This window comes from Pristis pectinata, chromosome 1 (genome assembly GCF_009764475.1).
Source record: "Pristis pectinata isolate sPriPec2 chromosome 1, sPriPec2.1.pri, whole genome shotgun sequence".
Lineage (NCBI taxonomy): Eukaryota > Metazoa > Chordata > Chondrichthyes > Rhinopristiformes > Pristidae > Pristis > Pristis pectinata.
Genome location: NC_067405.1, coordinates 41,612,261 through 41,632,594, shown reverse-complemented (window position 1 = coordinate 41,632,594; position 20,334 = coordinate 41,612,261). Strand labels below are relative to the sequence as shown.

Sequence of the window (20,334 nt, the reverse complement as noted above, 5' to 3'; positions counted from 1 at the left end):
GCGAACATAGAATTATGAATAAATTGAATTCATCTTACCAGGTTGTCCTAACATTTTGGAGAATCTAATATCAGCACTGATAGCAGGATACAATTCCATCCACGTAGACATTGAATGCAAATGTCCACTTTCATGTAACTCATCTAAGAATGTCTGCAAAATGAAAATGAATATTTTGTCGCACATTTTCATGAAATTTACTTACTGTATTAAATGAGAAAAAATTTTATAATCATTATATCAATGCTAGTAACAACATTTTAAGGGAATAATTACAGTACAAGTAGATGTTTTAATATACACTATGACATGCAGTGTGGGCTTTACCTTATTAGTGGCTGACTTGAAAAGTGAGATTATTTATGAAACTTTAGTAAGTCAGCATATCTAATATAAATTTTGAGTACCGATTACAAATTAGAATGCTTACAACTTCAATAAAGTTTAGGTGCAGAAAAAGAACAGAACACTAAACAGCAGAAGAAAAAAAAGAATGCAGCCATTCTAAAAGTAGCTGCTTTCTTTTCCCCTCAATCACAGAAGTCTTTGATAAAATGGGTACTTTCTATAAATTTATTGATCACTTACCTGAAATGCTTCCCTATTTTTACGCTGCCTTCTCCTCTCTCTAAGCAAACCTCGCTGTTTCTCCTCCTCTTCCTCTTTCTCTAATGCCCTTATATGTTCTTCAAAACAAACAAGTGCATCTTCTTTATCCATATCTATAAAGCAAAGTTTTGGTGCCAAAGATAAAATCAATGAATTATGCGAGAGGTTCAAGAAGAAATTAGTTTAAAATTATTTAGACAATGCTTTCAAGTACTTATTTCTGTGAATATTTTATCTGCAGGTTTTGAAAGTCGTACGAAAATTTAAAATTTAGCTTTGATTATATGATTAAAATCTTTGAATTACTCAGGGAAAAGATAAAAGAAATTCCAAATAAAATCCAGTAATTAATTATGCCATACCTTTTTAAGGTCAGATCATGTAGACAATGAATTGCAAAAAGATTACTTGAGAAATGCTAAATCTTTCGGTCTCAGAAACAGATCAACTTGCTGTTTTTTTTATATATAAGCTACACTGACAGATTTAATTGTTGTCCAGGACTGTAGGTGGATAAATTAGCATTTTTGTTAACAGCAGCAAAGGCCTTTGATTCATCAACTGCCTAAAGAGTTACGTGTACAATCTGCGCAAGATCAGTTACAAATTGAGCATCTGCATGTGAGATCTATGTCATGGTAAAGTCACTGAATTAAAATACCTCTCTCACTGAAGTGCCATGTTTCATGACAAGCTAAGAATCATACAGGAAAAAGGATAGGCTGCTCCCACCCTGACTAGCTGAATGTATTCCATTCCACTCCTTATGTGTGCCTTCTAGATGGTGGAAAACCACTGAGAAGTCACACATTGCAGAATACTCAACTTCTGATCTCTTCTTGTATGTATACTGTTTATTTAGTTGGACCAGTTTCATTGGACCAATGACCTCATTTTCAAACACCATCAATCTCAGGAAATTGATGCCAAGGAATTCAGCAAGTGTGTGTTTGAATGTCAAGAACATAAAAATAAAAGAACTAGGAGCAGGAATAGAACATCTGGCCCTTCAAAGTTGCTCACCATTCATTAAGATCATGCCCCAATCTTCCACGCAAGCTCCATTTTCCTGCCTTATCCCCATATGTCTCAATTTCTTTTAACATCCTGAAATCCATCAACCTCTATTGTGAACAAACTCTATGACTGAGTCTCCACAGCTCTCCAGGAAAGAGAATGCTAAAGATTCACCACCACTTAGTGAAAAAAAATCTCATCTCAGCCCATTCTGATACTGTGAACCCTACTTCTATACTCTGCAGCCTAGGGAAATATCCTCTCTGCATTTGAGCAGAGATGAATTGTTCTCATCATATCCAGCTTAAGATGGTTGGAGCATCTTATGTTGGAGATAATCATTGCCTAGCACTTGGCTTAGCACTTATTAACCCAAGAAAATGTTAATGAAGACTTGCTGCATGTGGCTACAGACCACTTAGTTATTGAGGAATTACAAACGGAACTGAATATAGCAATCATTAATGAACATCTCTACTTGCTTCCTTATGATGTAAAAATGATGTAACAGGCAAAGATAGTTACGTTTTGGACACCGTTGTAGGGATCCCCTGCAGCAACATCCTTGGGTTTATATTTGGCTTCCAAGGGCTGTCACTCTCATCTCACCTATGGAATTCTACGTGAACCACAGCTGAAGTCAGTTTTGTAATTGATACTTCTGGCAGAACCCACACGGAGCATCAGTGAGCACCTTATTGATGAGCAAATATCATTTTTGACAATTATAGCACTTTTGACAATTCTTCCATTCATTTACAACTATTGGAAAAGAGATTTATGGAGCTATAACTGGGCAGATTGGATTTTTCCTTCTTGCCAGATGACACCACTGCAGCTATGCCAGAAGAACTTGAATGAGGATGTGATAAGTTCTGCAGCAAAAATCTTCCAGAGCTAATCACTTCCTGCTGGATGTTGACAGAGCCCAAACTCTAACCTTTACTTAGTGCACCCAGCTATTTTTTTTTGATAACAAGAGAAGTGAATCAAATTGGTTCTCCAGCATGCTGGAGACTTCAAGAGGAGGCAAAGATGAATCATTCACATCACTTCCGGCTGAAGATGGATGCTTCAGTCTTATCTTTTGTACTCATTTGATCTGTTATCAGTGAGGATGGGGACAAGAGACCTACCTCCTGCCATTAGCTGTACAATTATTCACCGCCAATCAGTACTGAATATGGCAGGAACGCAGAGCTTTGATCTAATTTGTTAATTATTGGATTACTTAACTCCATATTCATATTTACTTATGACACAGAAGGAGATAATTCTGCCCAATAAATGTATGATATTTCCAATTCCCATTAATTTTTCCCCACAACCTATTCCTATTCTCCTCATATTTCCATCAACTCCCACCCTAGATTCAGTCACTCACCTACATACCAGGGACACTTTACAGCTACCAATTAATCTACCTACTTGCATGTGTTTGGAACGTGGGAGGAAACTGGAGCACCCAGAGGAAACCCAGACACATCACAGGGAGAGCATGCAAACTCCACACAGAACACAGCACCGGAAGTCAGGATTGAACCTGGTCACTGATGCTGTGAGGCAGCAGCTGTACCAGCTACGCCACCATGGCACCCATAATTCTGTCCACAGCTTGTTACTTCTGCTACTTAGTATGCAGAATCTTGTGTGGCAGTTTCATCAGTGGTGCTGATTCACACTGAGAAATTGACCAATACTGTTATGTGTCAAATGGTTGTTTCTTTACTATATGCTTTGCTGTAAACACGAAACAGTGATTTTATCTGCAAAACACTGAATAAACATTTGCAAATTGTTTTGTATTGTTCAAATGCTCCAAAGTATTTTAATCAAATCTAGTCACACATGTTTGTGTCAGGTCAATCAAATCCCTACAGCTTTCTCTCAGCTCTTCTAATTTGCAATTTACTCTGACCATTTAACGTACTTTGTAGCTCTTCGTCTTCTGCAAAAGTTGGATTATCCATCAGATATTGCTGTGCCTCTGACCACGTAGTGCAGTAAGTTACATTTGCCATGTTGTCGAGGATATTCTTTAGTGCCTGGGTGTTTCTTTTCCTCAGTTGCCTTGCCTGCTCCTGAAATCATAAAGAAATCCACTTCAATGATTGCTGAAACACGCAATATACAAACGTCAAGTGACCTTTTTATATTTCATAACTTCATAAATAATAAAACCTTTTCTTTTTTGGCCAGGAAAAACAAAACATCTTCATAGATCTCTTGTCGATCTCGCTCAGGAACTGCAGTCCATACTTCAGTTTCTCCAAACATTTGTTCAGCTTTCCTGAAACAATACAAAACCATTATTTTTTAAAGGTGCAATTTTCACTCAAAAGAAAAAATTCATTCACAGTTAAGTATTTTTCTTTAGTAAGCAATTGAGCCATATGATCCAAGACAAAGAGTATGGCAGCATAGTGATCAATTTACTACTGATATCCAAAAGTCTGCATTATTGATCCGGAGATGAATTCAAATCCCATCACAGCAGTTGGGGAATTTAAATTCAATTAATTGAATAAACCTGGAATACAAATCCAGTATCAGTAATGGTGACCAGAATGCAACAACATTGTCATAAATACCCATTTAGTTCACAAATGTTCTTCATAGAAGGAAATTTGCATATAAGTGACACGAAATTCCAACAACATGGTTGGCTACAGGGCAACTTGACATAGACAATGAGCTGAAAACATCTTTAACTCTGGCCGACAGTTCTCCACGGAACTACCAGTGACATCTTTCTCGTGGGTCACTACATTCTCGACTTCCACACCTGCGCATTAAAAAATGCATAAGTTCAAGATGAGCTGGAAGTCAGACACTGCTCCACTACGAGTCCAGTAGTGAAGCATTTGAATGGGGTCACCAACTTTGATTAAAACTGCAAATGCAAGTGAATGATTTATCTTTTAATCTTACTTTAAGTTGTTCAGCGATTTCTAATGACAAGGCTTTAGTAAATGTATTATTATTAATAGGTTTAAATTATTTAAATCTATTTGAATTGTTTTTAAAAGTCTCTGGTTACCAGAAACATTTAAAAACTATTAAGGAGGCCTTTGAAAGTGCTAGGCTCTCCAAGACCATCAGGGTATTCCGGGAGCAGGACCTCAGGATCGCCAGCTGAGAGCAAGTCTCAGGGTCTTCCCTTATAGAATAAGCAAATGTCTACTGTATCCTTGGCTCACTGAAAGGATTATTTACATAGAGAGGGAACACATTTAAATTAAGAAAGATTTCAAAACTTAAAAGTTTATCACTAAAAGTTTAACGAAAAATATAAATCATTAAAACAGCAGATGCTGGAAATCTGAAATAAAAAGATTGCTGGAAACACTCAGCAACTTAGCCAACATCTTTGGAAAGAAAAACTAGAGTTAATGTTTCAGATCCATAGGGCGGCAAACTTCCAGCTCAACTTCAACTTCTGCGTTTTAATGCTCAGGTACGGAAGACATGCATGTAATGACCCACAAGGATGATGTCACTGGTAGTTCTGCGGTGAATTGTCAACCACAGTTAAAGGTGTTTCAGGCTCACTGTCCATCTCTATACGCAGATTTCCTTCCCTGAAAGATATCTGTGAACTAAATAGGAACTTACAACACTGTTGCTGATTTTTGGTCGTCATTACTGATATTTCTATTCCATATTTATTCAATGAATTTAAATATTAACTCTCATCTCTTTCCATAGATATGGCCCAACTGGCTGGAAGTTTTTGGAATGTTCTGTTTTTATAATGAAGAATGTAAACTTAAATTCATCTGTGGAAAAAAAATACTGTATACATCCGATCATTACAATAGTTATAAAAAAATGTCCATTAACCAGATTTACGGCTAGTTAAATAACTAAACAAAAATTAGTGTTTAAAGTAAAAGCAAAATAATATTATATTTAAAATGTATTTCACTTGGGTTCAGACCAACAAAGAAAATTCTCTTCTACAGCATGGCATGGAATACCTCATGTAAATTTTTTTGAAGCTAGTCAACTAAAATGTAATTTTCATTTATTTATTAAACTATTTTTCTCCACCAGTTTCACGTGGGTGCAACAGCAGAACAGGTCTTTGTATTTCTGTCTCGTAGGAATTAAACACCTACTGTTGGCAACAAGAGGTCATTAAAAAAAATTAATCACGCATTAATATTTCTGATCTATATTTATGTCCTGAAGATGCCTCCAACTTTATTTTTAATTAATTCACCCTTCTGCATTTATTGCCCATTTGTAATTGTCCTTGATCTGGTAGTGGTGAGCATTTACAACTGAGTGGCTCACTAGGACACTCAGGGCATTTAAGAATCAACTGCAGTGTTGGGCAGGGGTGTGGCCTGCAGTCACATATAGGCCAAACAAGGTTAGCATGGCAGATAGGCTTTTCACCACAATTCAATAATAATTACCATAAAAACTACTCAGACAAATTGTTTTTCTACATTCCAGATTAAGTGAATGTAAATTCCACAACTTCAACAGTGGGATTTAAACTCAAAATAGTTAATCCTGGGCTCTGGATGATCAGTCTGGCAATTTGACCACTGCACCATAACCATACCCGACATACTTGCTACAATTAAGAGAGCGACACAAGTTCTAGAAGGGTCATTATTTAAAAATAAGGGGTTGCCCTTTTAAGGCAAACAAGGCCAATTTTATTTTCCTCATGTCTGTCACAGGACAATGGAAGCAGAATCCTTGAATATTTTTTTTAAAGACAGAGTGGACAGACACTTGAAATGCAAGGGGTGAAAAGTTTCTGTGGAGTTGAGGTTACAATCAGATCAGCCATGATCAGTCTTGAGGAACTAAGTGACCTACTTCTGCTCCTAAATTAAATGCTTGTTAGAAAGATTGTAGGCTTAATCATATGAAATGCCTTTCCAATACAAGAACAAAAGGCTACACATATTTAACACAATCCTGACATCAAATAAAGATGCAATTGTGTAACAATGTGTCATCAACAAATCATCAACTTAAATTAGCTCAAACATATTTTTTAAAAAGTGATCCATGCTCAAGGATGTTAAAAATGACATTTTAACCAAAGAGCAGTGAACAAAACATATTTTTCAGCATTTTTGATAGTAAAATTCATGGCATTAGCAAATTGATTGTCAGGAAGTTGTCAATTTTTCATTAAGAAATAATACACACAACCAGCAAAAGTAACAATTCCATCACCAGAATCTCACTTTCTACAATGAAAGGAAGTAACTGCAGTTTCATATTCTTGTCTACCTGAAGTCAGATCTTCCAGTTCCACAGGCAAATATGAAATATGAAAAAACATTATAGGTGAACTAAAGTGTGGCAGTTTTCCCTCCTGACACACAGGGCTCAGGGAACTGATTTACTAATTATATATAGGCAGAAGAGCTGTTTTGCAAAAGCTGTTTGCTTATGGGAATGTAAAATAGATTGATGCTAAACTGCAAAACAGGTAAACGTGTTCATTAAACAGCTTTTTTTAAACAAAAGCAGAACAGTTCCATCATCACTGTCAACAAAATTACAAAGCCGTATTTGTAACAAAAAATGCACCTTGTTCAAGATAATGCATTGCACAGTACTGGGAAAAGTACAAAAATAGGACTGATTGATAAATTCACAACTATAAATTAAAATATTTGATGAATCATTTACATAATCTTGTTAGAAATAACTGTACCTATATCTGGTAGTAGATGTCATTTTTTCATGGTTTTCAAGAAATCGCTGAAAATTTTCTTTTGCTTCCTTATAGCGGAGTCTGGCTTCTTCCTTCTCTTCTTTTTCAGTCTGTATTTTGTATGCATTAAATGCTTGCTTCTTTTCACTAAGCTTTGGTAATGCACTGCAAGGTTCAAAAGAGTAGTTACAATTGGTAAACAGTGAATCAATTAATAAAAGATACCACCAGAACAAAAGTGCAAAATAAATAAAATGGCAGATCTTATATTTTGGTCACATTAGCACAAAAAAAAGCAAATTCTCACCATCAAAGTTCTAAAATGAGATTAGGCAAATCCAAAATTACTAAAGGAAATTAACCAAAAAGATATCCAAATAGGCAGAGATTCAAAAGCCGCAAATGCAAATTTCTTAGTAATCTGGACTCAGCATCGAAAAATGTTTAATATAAGACTGGCTGTTTTGGTAAACAATCCAGTAGAACCAGCTGAATACGTTTCCCTTCAATAGTAGATTACATTTTGTATTATTAAAAAAAACTTTAAAGCAAGGGGATTTATTTGAATAATAATAAACAAGGAAACAAATTATAATCCAAGATAAAGCTCCTATCCTCCTTATAGTTAAGAATTAGTTTCTTTATCGCTGCCTGCATAAAAAGTGATGTTAGAGGGAGACAGAACCTCTGCAACTATCCTTCGGCAAGAGGTCAGTATAATTTCTTAATTGAGAAAACTCCAAAATTTTTATTATCAAGCTGATGGTTTAGCCTAACCTGTTGGGATTTCCAGCATTTTCTGTTATAGCTCAGATTTCCATCATCTGCAGTATTTTGCTTGAATTATTTGTAGGTTATTCTCTTAAGGTGATAACAACTGTAAAATTTCAAGATAGAAAACTTCACCTTTTAGAAACTTCTGCTGCAACTCTATTTGACTCCAAGCCATCCTATTATATTATTATTTTCTGCTGAATTGTTACAACTTGATAACCAAATAATATAACATTTTCTCCATTAAAAAAATGTAAGAAAATACTGGACCCTAAAGGGCATAGAACTGTAAAATAATTAATTTTAAAATAAATCCATCATTTCCAATTTTCCTTCTTTGAATTGCATGCCAGATAGCTGAGTCACATCTTTCATTTGGGCTGAACACCAAGAAGAGTGCCTCCAAAGTAACTACCTTCCCAACAACACAAACACAGTTTTTAATTCATTCAAAGAATGTGGACTTTGCAGGCTGAGTCAGCAATTAATCGCCCATCCCTAAATTCTCTTGAGAAGGTGGTGGTGTGCTGCCTTCTTGAATTGCTGCAGTCCTTGAAGTGTACTGACAGAGAGACTTCCAGGATTTTGACCCAGCGATGGTGAAGGAACGGCGATATATTTCCAAGTCAGGTTGGTGTGGGCTTGGAGGGCAACTTCCAGGTGGTGGTGTTTCCATACTTTTGCTGCCCTTGTACTTCTAGCTGGTAAAGGTTGTGTGTTTCGAAGGTGTTGTCTGATGAGTCTTGGTGAGTTGTTGCACTAGATCTTGTAGATGGTATAAACTGCTGCTACTGTGCATCAGTGGAGGAATAAATGAATGGCTGTGAATGAAGTGCCTAACAAGCGGGCTGCAATGTTCTCGAGCTTCTTGGGTGTTGTTGAAACTGCATTCATCCAGGCAAGTAGAGAGTATTCCATCACACTCCTGACTTGAGCCTTGTAGATTGTGGCCAGGCTTTGAAGAGTTAGAAGGCGAGCTACTTGCTGTGGGATTCCTAGCCTCTGACCTGCTCTTGTAGCCACACAGTGTATATGGCTACTCCAGTTCAGTTTCTGGTCAATGGTAACCCCCAGGATACTCTTAGTGGGGGATTCAGTGATGGTAATGCCAATGAATGTCAGGGGGAGATCAATGGATTTTCTCTTGTTGGATATGACTTGCCACCTATCAGTCAGGTGTGGAAATTGTCCAGGTCTTGCTGCATTTGGATGTGGACTGCTTCATTATCTGAGGAGTTGCAAATGGTGCTAAACATTGTGCAATCTTTAGCGAACATCTCTATTTCTAACCTATGATTGAATGTCAGAATCAGGTTTATTATCACTGACTAGTATGTTGTGAAATTTGTTGTTTTGTGGTAGCAGTGCACATTGATGAAGCAGCTGAAGATGGTTGAGCCTGGGACACTACCCTGAGGAACTACTACAAAGATGTCCTGTGGTTGAGATGATTGACCTCCAACCACCAAAACCATCTTCCTTTGTGTTAGGTGTGATTCCATCCAGCAGCTTTCCTTCAGATTCCCATTAACTCCAGTTTAGCCAGGGCTCCTTTATGCCATATTCAATCAAATGCTACCTTGATATCAAGGGCAATTACTCTCACTTCACCTCTGGAGTTTAGCTCTTTTATCCATGTTTGGACCAAGGCTGTAATGAGATCAGAAGCTAAGTGACTTTCGTGGAACCCAGACGGAGGTTCTGCGAGCAGGTTGGTGTTAACCAAGTGCTACTTGATAGAACTATCGATTATCCCTTCTACCACTTTGCTCACAATTGAGAGTAGACTAATGGGGCGGTAATTAGTTGGGTTGGAATTGTCCTGCTTTTTGCAGACAGGACGTACCACATCATCAGGTAAATGCCAGTGTTGTAGTCTTGGCCAAGGATGCGGCAAGCTCTGGAGCAACAAGTCTTCAGTACTATTGCCGGAATGTTATCAAGGCCCATGGCCTTGCTGTATCCAATGACTTTAGTAATTTCTTGATTATCACATGGAGTGACATTAATTGGCTGAAGACCAGGCATCTATTGCACTGGGGACCACTGGAGGAGGCCGTGATGGATCATCCCCTCAGCTCTTTGGCTGAATATTCTTGCAAATACTTCAGCTTTCTCTTTTTGCGCTAATGTTTTAGGCTCCCCATCATTGAGAATAGGGATAATTGTAGAGCCTCCTCCTCCAGTGAGTAGTTTAATTGTCCACCACCATTTACAACTGGATGTGGTAGAATTGCAGAACTTAGATCTGATCTGTTGGTTGTAGGATCATTTGGCTCTGTTTATTGTATGCTATTTATTTTGTTTGGCATGCAAGTGATTTTGTCTTGTAGCCTCACTCTGCTGTATGCCTAGTGCTGCACCTGGCAAGCCTGCCTTCACTCTTCATTGAACCAGGGTTCATCCCCTGGTTTAATGGTGATAGGGGAGCAGGGGCTATGCGAGGCCAAGAGGTTAAAGATTGTGGTTGAGTATAATTTTGCTGCTGCTGATGGCCCACAGCGCCTCATGGATGCCCATTCTGAGATGCTAGATCTCTTCATAGTGCCACAAGACACAATGAAGTGTATTTTCACTGTGAAGACACAATTTTTTCTCCACAAGAACTGTGCGGAGGTCACTCCAATCTATGCTGTTATGGACAGATGCATCTGCGCCATGTAGATTCGTGAGGATGCGATCAAGTAGGTTTTTCCCTGTTGTTGGTTCCCTCACCATCTGCCACAGTCCTTTAGCACTTGAACAGAAATCTCACAAATGAATGTATATTCCATTCTGAATGCTTTAAAAATACCTTTAGTTTTTTTATTACAAGCATTAGAGAACTTTGGTTTCTTTTAGTTGGACATTAGGATTTATAATAAGCAGAGGGTCTCAAAATTTAGGTAGAAATTTTTTAGAAACTTACCTATATCTAGGGTCATTTATAATCATCTTCATTGCTTGCTCCCATGAGGCATTTGACTGAACACCCTAAAGAAATAGATGCTTTAATTGTACGTCTGATTGGAAAAGTTAGTAAATAAAACATTCATTATCCCAAATAAACACTTAGAAAATTTCACCTAGCTTGATTTCTGCCAAAACAACATCCAAACCCTGACTTCATTTCTTTCTTCAGCTGATTGTTTGGGTTGCAATACAAATTGCAAGATTAATATAATATTGATCACATTTTAGCTTGTCCATACAGAATAATCCTGGTCCTTCCCAACCCCATTTTGCCCTATGCCCTGCACCAATGCATCATCTTTCTTATAGTTGTCTAGAAAGCTTGGCTGCACACCTGGAAGATCATGCTAAATATTTGTTTAAACAGTTATTAATTCATACTCATAATCTATTTAGTTAATTTTAATTTAGACCACTTGTCTAGTTTCCACCCATACCTGAAACAACACTTTAGATTGACCCAAACTACAAATGGTACTCCGCAGTACAACCCCACAGATCACTGATTCATTACTGCATTCTTGGTCCCCCCAGTTCGAACACTCAGTGGTTCGTACTCCCCTATAATTAAAAAGACATTCACTTTAATTGTGCACTGCTGTGCCAGGAATATGACGCAAACCCCTGATTGCCACTGGTGCTTTCCCCACTATGAATTACCCGCAGCTTGGTTGAGAGAAGCTGCTTGTAAGGGCAGTCTGGGACAAGCAGTGTGGCTGCTCAGTGCTGAAATGTAGGATTCAGGGCTGCATACTTGCTTCCTCGTTTGGCTGTAAGCTCTCCCCAGTTCAGAGATTTCTCTGTCACAATGAGCTCAAAAGCTCTCCGATTCAGATTTTTTTTCCATATTTTGACTCAGTTTTAGTCAGATCATAAAATTTCCATTGATACTGAAAAACAACCATGGTAACACTTCCCATCCCATTTCCTGCGAGGTCTTCATTCACTCTGCCAGATTTGCATTCTCCATTATAGCTGCTATAAATCTTCCTTTCCACACGAGGGGAATCCTTAACTTGCTGCGTTACTTCATCAGAAGGGACACCTTTGTTTACTGTTCCACCTCCTTTACTACCTGTTTCCATCTTGCAGAAATCCATGTGGGTACAGTGTCCCAACACTCACTTTGGGGAGAGACAACAATTTACTTTTGCTTTTTCCAATTTAGCATTCTGTATTTGCTGGTCACACAGTGTAGTGAGGTGATAACCAAAGGAAATAGGCAAAGGAATGATGAAAGAGGTGAGGAGATTACTTCCTCTTTTAAAAAAAAATTATACAGCCTATCATGCTCTGGAGTTCACTGCCCAAAGAGGAGACAAAACCTATGTCAAAAATAACTTCCAAAAGAGAACTGGTTATGCATTTGGCAAAAATTACTAGGCCCTGGAGTGGGACTAGATAAAGAGCTCTCTGAAAAATGTGAAAACTTTGCACGTTTTAAAATACAAATTCAAGATGAGAGTTTTATCAATGATTAAAATATAATTTCACAGCCAGTACCTTTTCTTTCAACAGTTCTTTAAATGCTTGCTTTGCTTCCTCTTTTGTGTTCCAGGTATAGGTTTTCCTGACAGGCTCTTTCTTCACCTCCTCTTCTTTTTTGGGAACATCACTATGGAAAATGTTACAAATATGAACATTAAAGAAAACTAGAAAACAAGTCAGTAAATACAACAAAATCATAACAACATTAATATTAAAGTAGAAAATACGTTTGTGGCATTACATATTAGGTATTTGTTCTTGTACTTAATCATATTTCAATCACAATTTTACAATGATAAACTGCATAATATTAGACAATTCAACTAAACTACAAATACTAATCGAAGTTCATACTTTTCTTGAACTTCCTGCTTTGTTACTTCTTCTACTGGCTGGGATGTGATTTCTACAGGTTCAGGCTCAGGCTGCTCAACAGCTGTTGTTTGCTGCTTTTCATTATCATCAGTAGTTGTAACTTCATTCTCAGTAACTTCCACTGGGGTGGTGGTTGTTGCCTCTTGAACAGAGGTTGATACAGTAGATACTGAAGCCTCCTTCACTCTGTTAAAAACATTCATCAGATGACTTAGGTTACTAGACAGAAACAATATTTTTTATAGTTCACGTATGTACACGAAATGAGAGATGAGGTCAGTTGAAGTACGGAATTACATAGAAGTATGTACAAAAGTTGCTTAAATTGTTATTTTGCAACTACAGTATTTTTAGGAGACAAGTACAATTGAAACCTTCCTATGTTTGCTGCAATCTCATAAATAATCAGAGTTAAATTTGAACTATCAAACTAAATGCACACAACTTCTTCATTCAACAACTTGGCCAAGACCAAGAATTCACGAGTTGAGGAACAGAGTGCAAACAACATTCTCTGCACTCTATGATCCAACAAGAGATCAGTCCTGGGCTGATAAGTGGCAAGTAACATTTGTGCCAGGCAATGACGATCTCCATCACGGGTGAGACTCAGCACCTAACATTGACATTGCATGCCATTATTGTTGGACAGTCCTTACCATCAACATAGCTCTTCACATCCAGCACAGCTAAGTGCAAGTAGAAGAAAACCACATCTAGTAACTACATGCAGTGGACCACATCCACCACAATCTGATCCAAAAGCATTTCAAAACCTATTTAAATGCTTTCACTAATAAGAAATGATTCTTGTAAAGCCAACTGGTGAATGCATACCCAGTTATGGATTGTCCGACCTCGAGAGAGGAGAAATTATATTGGGGAATAAGGAAATGGCAAGAGTAATTAAACTTGAATTTTGCATCCGTCTTCACAGAAGACACAAAAAACCTCCTGGAAAGAGTGAAGGATTATGGGTCCACAGTAAATGAGGAGCTCAAAGAAATTAGTATCAGTAAAAATTGGCAGTGGGGAAATGAACAGCATTGAAGAGCAATAAATCCCTGGACCTGATGACTAGTATTCTAGGGTTTTGTAAAAGATGAACGTGGAGGTAGTTGATCTAGATTAGAGAATCAAGTGTAACAAATCCAAGTTGCTAATGATACAAAGTAGACAGAAGTGTGCACTGTGACGAGGATGCAAAAGAAGCTTCAGGAAGATAAAGAAAGGCTAAGTAAATAGCAGAGGACATAGCAGGTGGAACAAACTAACATTCATGCTGTTTCTCCAATATTGCAAATAGCAGCAAGTTTTAGCACTTCAAATCCAAAACCTCACCTACTATGTGTTGGAATGTCTTTGCTCACAGCAGGAAAGTGGAGTTGGCATCAGGGGAAAACATACTACAAAGTTTAGTATAAATATCCTACCTAGTGACTTTACGTTTGTGGGAGACACATTCGTGGGGGAGATAATTATAGACCAGCCCACCCAATCTTTATAACCTATACGAAATGACTAACAAAACTCTATATAATTTTTTGTGGGTTTCAGCCATGAAAATAGTTAAGAAATGAATACAAACAGAATCTGAATAATATTAAAAAGTTAACATTTCTGAAGAACTGTATCATTTGGTAACTACATTAGATAAAAGTGAATGTGCAATTCCATGGAAAATGTGGTGAAATCATTCGTTTAAAATCCTTTCACTGTAAAGCTTGTATTGTTGGCCCTTGTTTTGTTTGCCTCTGAAGAACTGTATTGGGGATGGAGGGGTGGTGGTGTGAGTATTATTAGTTGGCAGGTATACTTGAATAGCACCAGAAGATAAATCATGTTTGTGAGTGATACATTTATGGGTGAGATAATACAAGCTATATTAAGCTGCAAACACTACAAAATTACCTTCTTCGATTTGGCTACTACGAATTTGATGAGACATTTCTGTAACGAGACTACTCCAACCCAATTCCATCTTTTGGTTGCAGCCGCTATACTGTAAATTATTTAACAAGCTTGTTCAGCTTTCTTCATCATTCCTCTTCTAAATAGGCTGCCAAATAACTTACTAAATTAGACCATCCCCTCCTCCCCGGTTTATTCTGAGGGACATGCCCACCTCCTCTTGGTGTCTCCACATTACTTCAACCTTGTTCATACTGTACATCATAGGAGCTTGCCATTTGGGTATTACAGGTATGAACATGGAAAAAAATATACACTACAAGATAGAAAAGTGTGAAGCAGTTAATTTAGCATCATGTTTTTTTCACCTCAATGGTGCAAAACAGAAACAGAATTTGAAATTTAATACAATGCTTGATTAATTTCAATCCAAACTACGTTAACATTGCAGTTTCACTTTATTCTGCAACAATTCCTAGAAGTGTCAAAATCTTGCAGAATATTAAAAAAGTTAGATGTATATGAAGTATACAAAAAACATTAAAGGTCATAGGACACTAAACACAATGTGCATAGTTCATCTTTTTCATCTTTCCTATGAACTCTGAAGTTAATATTTTTTATTTGTCTGTTGTTTTGGTTTATCTTATGCTGTTTGTCTCGATAATCCTGGCAAATTTTTTATTCATATACCTTTATGAAGGGAATTCGGGCATCAGACCTTGCCTGTAAGCTTGAAAAATAAGACTTTTGAGATTGTGAGAGTGAGAGAACATGCGTGAGCGGAATAGGGCAGTTTGGCTTTCACATTCTTGTCATAGAACAGAAAGAGGCACTGGCTGTCTACTCTACCTATTCCTCTTAATATTTTGTACACCATCAGTGCCCTTAATGCCGGCTCACATAACCTGTTTTCCACAGGCACTGATAACCACCAAGTGTTACAGCATTCACCCTCCCAAACTTATTTGGGTGTTCAGCAGATCTAACCATCACTTAGTGGCACATGTTCAAGCTGCAATTCATCAGCGCAAGTGATGGGTGGATATTTCCTTGGACAATCCTACTCATGACTGCTGTAAAAAATTTTGTTTTGTTTTTTTTTGGTGGGGGTGGAAGAAGCATCAATTACTATTTGCTTTCCTCATACTAGACTGCTGAAAAATTACCAGAATGCTTTGAATTTACTTTACCACATTTTCACATCAGCTAATTTAATCCATTGCTTTATTAAATTATCTGTCAAAAATGGTTAACATTGCCTGGCTTCAGTATAAGCATGAAAGAAAACTAGCTTTCTCGTATCAAATAAAGCACTGTAATATTTTCCTGCAAAAGGCTCTGTGTAATTCTGCTTTTGCACTTCCTTCATCCTACTTCTTTCATTTTACTAAAATTGTAAGTAATTTAAATATTCATCATTTCCTAGAACCTAGGATTTCAACTGCAGAAAATAAATGCCTATTTAAAGAAGCCATACAATGTAAACCTTCAATGTGATTTCCTAAATATTTCAACAATAAACAAATCCTATCTCTTTTGCACATTTTCAAAAAAATCAGATTCAAATTTCAAATTCCAATACCACTGATTTTAGGAAACAGAGTGATAATGTGTAAAGCATACCCATTTTCTTCTTCAGCCTTGATCATTTCTGCAGAAACAAAAATAGCATCCGATTAATTTATATTTGAAAACATTTTGATGTAGCAATAGCCACAATCTTATTACTTCACACAGAATAAACTAGGTGCATATGAACAAGATTGCAAATCACTGCCAGCTGCACCTGCTTTACTGAAATATAGAACCTTACAGTTGAGCAAAGAACCTTCTTTTGATGAATTCAACATAATAAACTATTCAAAATTCAGCACCTGCTGATGTGATTTGAAATTATATTCTCACTTTACAAATGACACAAAGCATAAATTAGCAAAAATAACAATTAGCCAATAAAATTCTTAATAATCATGCCGTGAGATGGTCATGTTACAAACAAAGATTTAAACCAAAAAGTTCAGTTTTGGAAGTTAAATCCTAAGTTATGGGCAAATATTTAATTACAGAATTTTATTTGTCATCTCACCACGTGCAATTACATCAACAATGTACTCCATCAAATGAAAAATAGCATGAGATGGAATTTCAATTTGGTATTACTCTCCTGGCCATCCTCACTTACAAAAATTCAATGCTTACACATTACCATCATCACTGGCATCCTAAACTCAATCCTTATTCAACATTGGTTTGAGGTACTAAAGCCCAACTTTATAATTAACCTCAACAGGAGGGAAACTGTCACTGATGAATACGAGTCAATCAAAACACTTTCCTACTGCACAGCAGCTGGCCCTTGCACAGAACTAAAAAAGCCCTATTTACAAACAGATATATTTTCCAACTCTTAACTGCCTTGAAGCAATAAAAATTCTAGTTCTAATTATCTAAAATTAAATCATGCTCTTTAGAAGTCTATTTTACATTCAACAAATCACTGAGTAACAAAATACAAAACTGCACAGATATGCCAAAGAAAGTTCGAAAGGATACAAACACATAGCCTATGAATCACAGGCTTAAACTTGCCAAGAAGGAATTTCCTGGATACAAAGATGTTAGTGACAAGAAACCAAGATTTCTTCAATGAGGAGGATCTCTATTTTACCTGAAGCAGTAGCTCTCAAGAGGCTAGATCAATTATCCCCAACAAATATAACACATCTAATTTAAGAGGATATTAAATCTACCTCTCCTTCCAGGTGAAGCAGCAATTATTCTCTACTCACAAAGCAGTTTTTCTTCTACATTGGGGAAATGAAAAGCAGATTAGGGATTGCTCTGCAGAAAACAACATAGGAAATACGAGCAGGAATAGGCCTTTTGGCCCTTCAAGCTTACTCCACCATTATGACTGATCTACCTCAAGAGCTTATTTTCCAAGACTATCAACGATATCCTTTGATATCCAGAAATCTGTGTTTTGAATGAAATCAATGATTCAGCCTCCAAAGCCCTCCGGCTAGAGAATTCAAAGGTTCAGCACTCTCCAATTAGAAAAAAAAATTCACTAAATGGCCTACCCCTCATTCTGAAATTGTGACCTCAGTATATACTCCTCAGTTAGTGGAAATATCCTCCCTGCGTCCAGTCTATTAAGCCCTTTAACAATTTTGTATGTTTCATAGAGATCTCTTATTCTTCTAACCTCTACAGAATACTGTCTGTCTACTCAATCTATCCTCATACAACAAACCCACCATCCCTCGTAACACAAAGTCCATACAAATCTCCTGACTAGGCTCATTATAGCCTTGAGGACCTTGCATATTGTTAACGATTCCTGCCTTTGTATCTCACATTTCAACATTTTAGTTTTTTTTATTTCTTTCTCTTTACTGCTAGCAAATGTATTTTTATTCATCATCTATTTATACCAAACACCTTTCCTTTTGTTCATTCCTCATTTGTCCCCTTTGCATCTTAAAATTTCTTCTACCTCTTCTGACAAAATGGTTAAAGATGAAATTCTAACTCCTTATTTTTCTCTCTCCAAAGATGTTGCCTGACCTGCTGAGGATTTCCAGAATGTTCTGTTTATTTGAGATTTCAAGCACCTGGAGCATTTTGCTTTTGCATTAATCACTCATAGATTTGTTATATTTTGGATGCAAAACACAATTCAACTGAAAATGTTTAAAGAAAGGTCTTTAGACATGGTCTTAAGAAACTATTAAGCATTTTACCTTCTAGCTCTTCCAATTCTTTGGGTTTAGTCCATCGAGATTCTTTTGTTTGAGAATTATAATAATAAGGCTTCCCTGTATCAGACTTGTATTCTTTCCATGGACATTTTGATAGCAATTGCTTGAAATATAAAAAAATATTCTTGCATTAATATCTTAACTTGTACAATGATCAAATCATTTAATTCTACAGAACAAAGATAAACACTTTATAATAAAAACTAAAGAATAGCTATTCAAACATGTTTTTACTTCATTACATTTTCATGACAATAAAGTTATGTTACGAAGAGGAACCTCTTTAGAAGATTATTTCAATACTGAACAAACAAAAGATAAAGTCTTCCGAAGTTCACGCCCCAGGCCCAATTTCCAGTATTTATTATATCGAAGTCATCAGTTCACACCTCTGCATGTGATTTCAACTCATCTGGCTTCTCCCATGTAGACTGTTTTGTTTCAGAGTTATAGAAATAGGTCCTCCCATCTGGAGATTTGTGTTCAGTCCAAACGGACTTCTGAAAGGAAGTGATATCAAGTTAAAATATTAATGGAAGTACATACAGTAACATATGGCAAAATTGATTTTCCAAAGTTACTGGAAATTTGTACACAAGAGAAAATACAAATTAGTAAAATAAGCTTTTAATTTTAAACAATGGGCATTTACCATTTTTGTCTAAATTATGTACTTTTGCCTTAACATTGTTCTTAAGCAATTAAGAACAGTATAAAGAGTAATGTAAGCTAATGGAAAATACTGCCAGTGCTGTCTCTGCAAAATCCTCCAAATTCACTGGGAGGATAAACGAACCAACGTCAACAGCCTCTCTCAGGCCAACATCCCTAGCACCAAGGTCCTCGTTATGCTCAGTCAGCAAACATCAGACTCCCAAAACAGACACACTATCCTGAGCTCTGTTATGGCAGGAGATTACCAGGCAGATAGAGAAAAAAGATTCAAGGATGTACTTAAAGCTTCCTTGAAGAACTGCAATATTTCCTGGGAAATTCTAGCCCACTCTGACCACTTGAAGCAGAGGAGCAGCATTTGGGACACCCTTTGAGAACCTCAAGGCCATGCAGCAGAAGCACACAGAAGCCTTTTTTGTAAGTGGCAGAAGGAGTGCACTACTTCCACAAACTACCCACCCTCTCACCCCGTCAAGCACCTCTTGCTACGTATGTGGAAAGGTCTGCAGTTCCCATGTTGCCTTGTCTGCTACCTCAGGATCCACGAAACCAAACTGGGAGTAAAACATCCTTGATGTTGAAGGACTGCCTAAAAAGAACTCTAGTCTTAATTCAGATGTATCATTCACAACTAAATCAGGTCATGGATACAAGGGCACACAACCTGTATACTTCGTGATTAACTACTTTTTGATCCTCTTGTGGGATATGGGCATAGCCGCAAGGCTGGTGTTTATTACCCACTGTTAATTACCTTCAAGAGTGTGACAAAGGAGCGGTATTCCCACAACACTGTGAGGCAAACATTATTCAAAGTCATAATTCAAGCTTCTTGCCATAGAACGTTCACGTCCTGACCTTTTATTGACTCGGTACGTGTGTGGCTGGCTCAGTTTCTGGTCATTGGTGATCCCGAGTATTGATGGTAATGAGACTCATTAATGGTAATGTTTTTGAATGTTAGAGTGAAACTTAATACTGCTGGACATAGCAAAAATGTTACTTGCCATTCAGTAGCATTGTTTTCAATATTACCCAGCTCTTCCTGCTTGTAGCTACAGACTGCTTTATCAT

At 37.1% G+C, this 20,334-nt stretch overlaps 1 protein-coding gene across 3 annotated transcripts in view; it reads right to left on the bottom strand.

Moving 5' to 3' along the window:
• prpf40a (PRP40 pre-mRNA processing factor 40 homolog A) overlaps positions 1–20,334 on the bottom strand; it is a 53,507-nt gene that overhangs the window by 14,454 nt on the left and 18,719 nt on the right. For all 3 annotated transcript variants that reach the window (XM_052029858.1, XM_052029867.1, XM_052029878.1), the window contains 11 exons: positions 18,975–19,085; positions 18,568–18,688; positions 16,445–16,472; positions 12,887–13,093; positions 12,548–12,659; positions 11,001–11,065; positions 7,319–7,483; positions 3,808–3,916; positions 3,557–3,707; positions 589–722; positions 39–153 (listed from right to left, as the gene is read on the bottom strand). In XM_052029858.1, the coding sequence (XP_051885818.1) occupies positions 39–153; positions 589–722; positions 3,557–3,707; positions 3,808–3,916; positions 7,319–7,483; positions 11,001–11,065; positions 12,548–12,659; positions 12,887–13,093; positions 16,445–16,472; positions 18,568–18,688; positions 18,975–19,085 (1,318 nt within the window). The remainder of the gene's footprint in view (positions 1–38; positions 154–588; positions 723–3,556; positions 3,708–3,807; positions 3,917–7,318; positions 7,484–11,000; positions 11,066–12,547; positions 12,660–12,886; positions 13,094–16,444; positions 16,473–18,567; positions 18,689–18,974; positions 19,086–20,334) is intronic.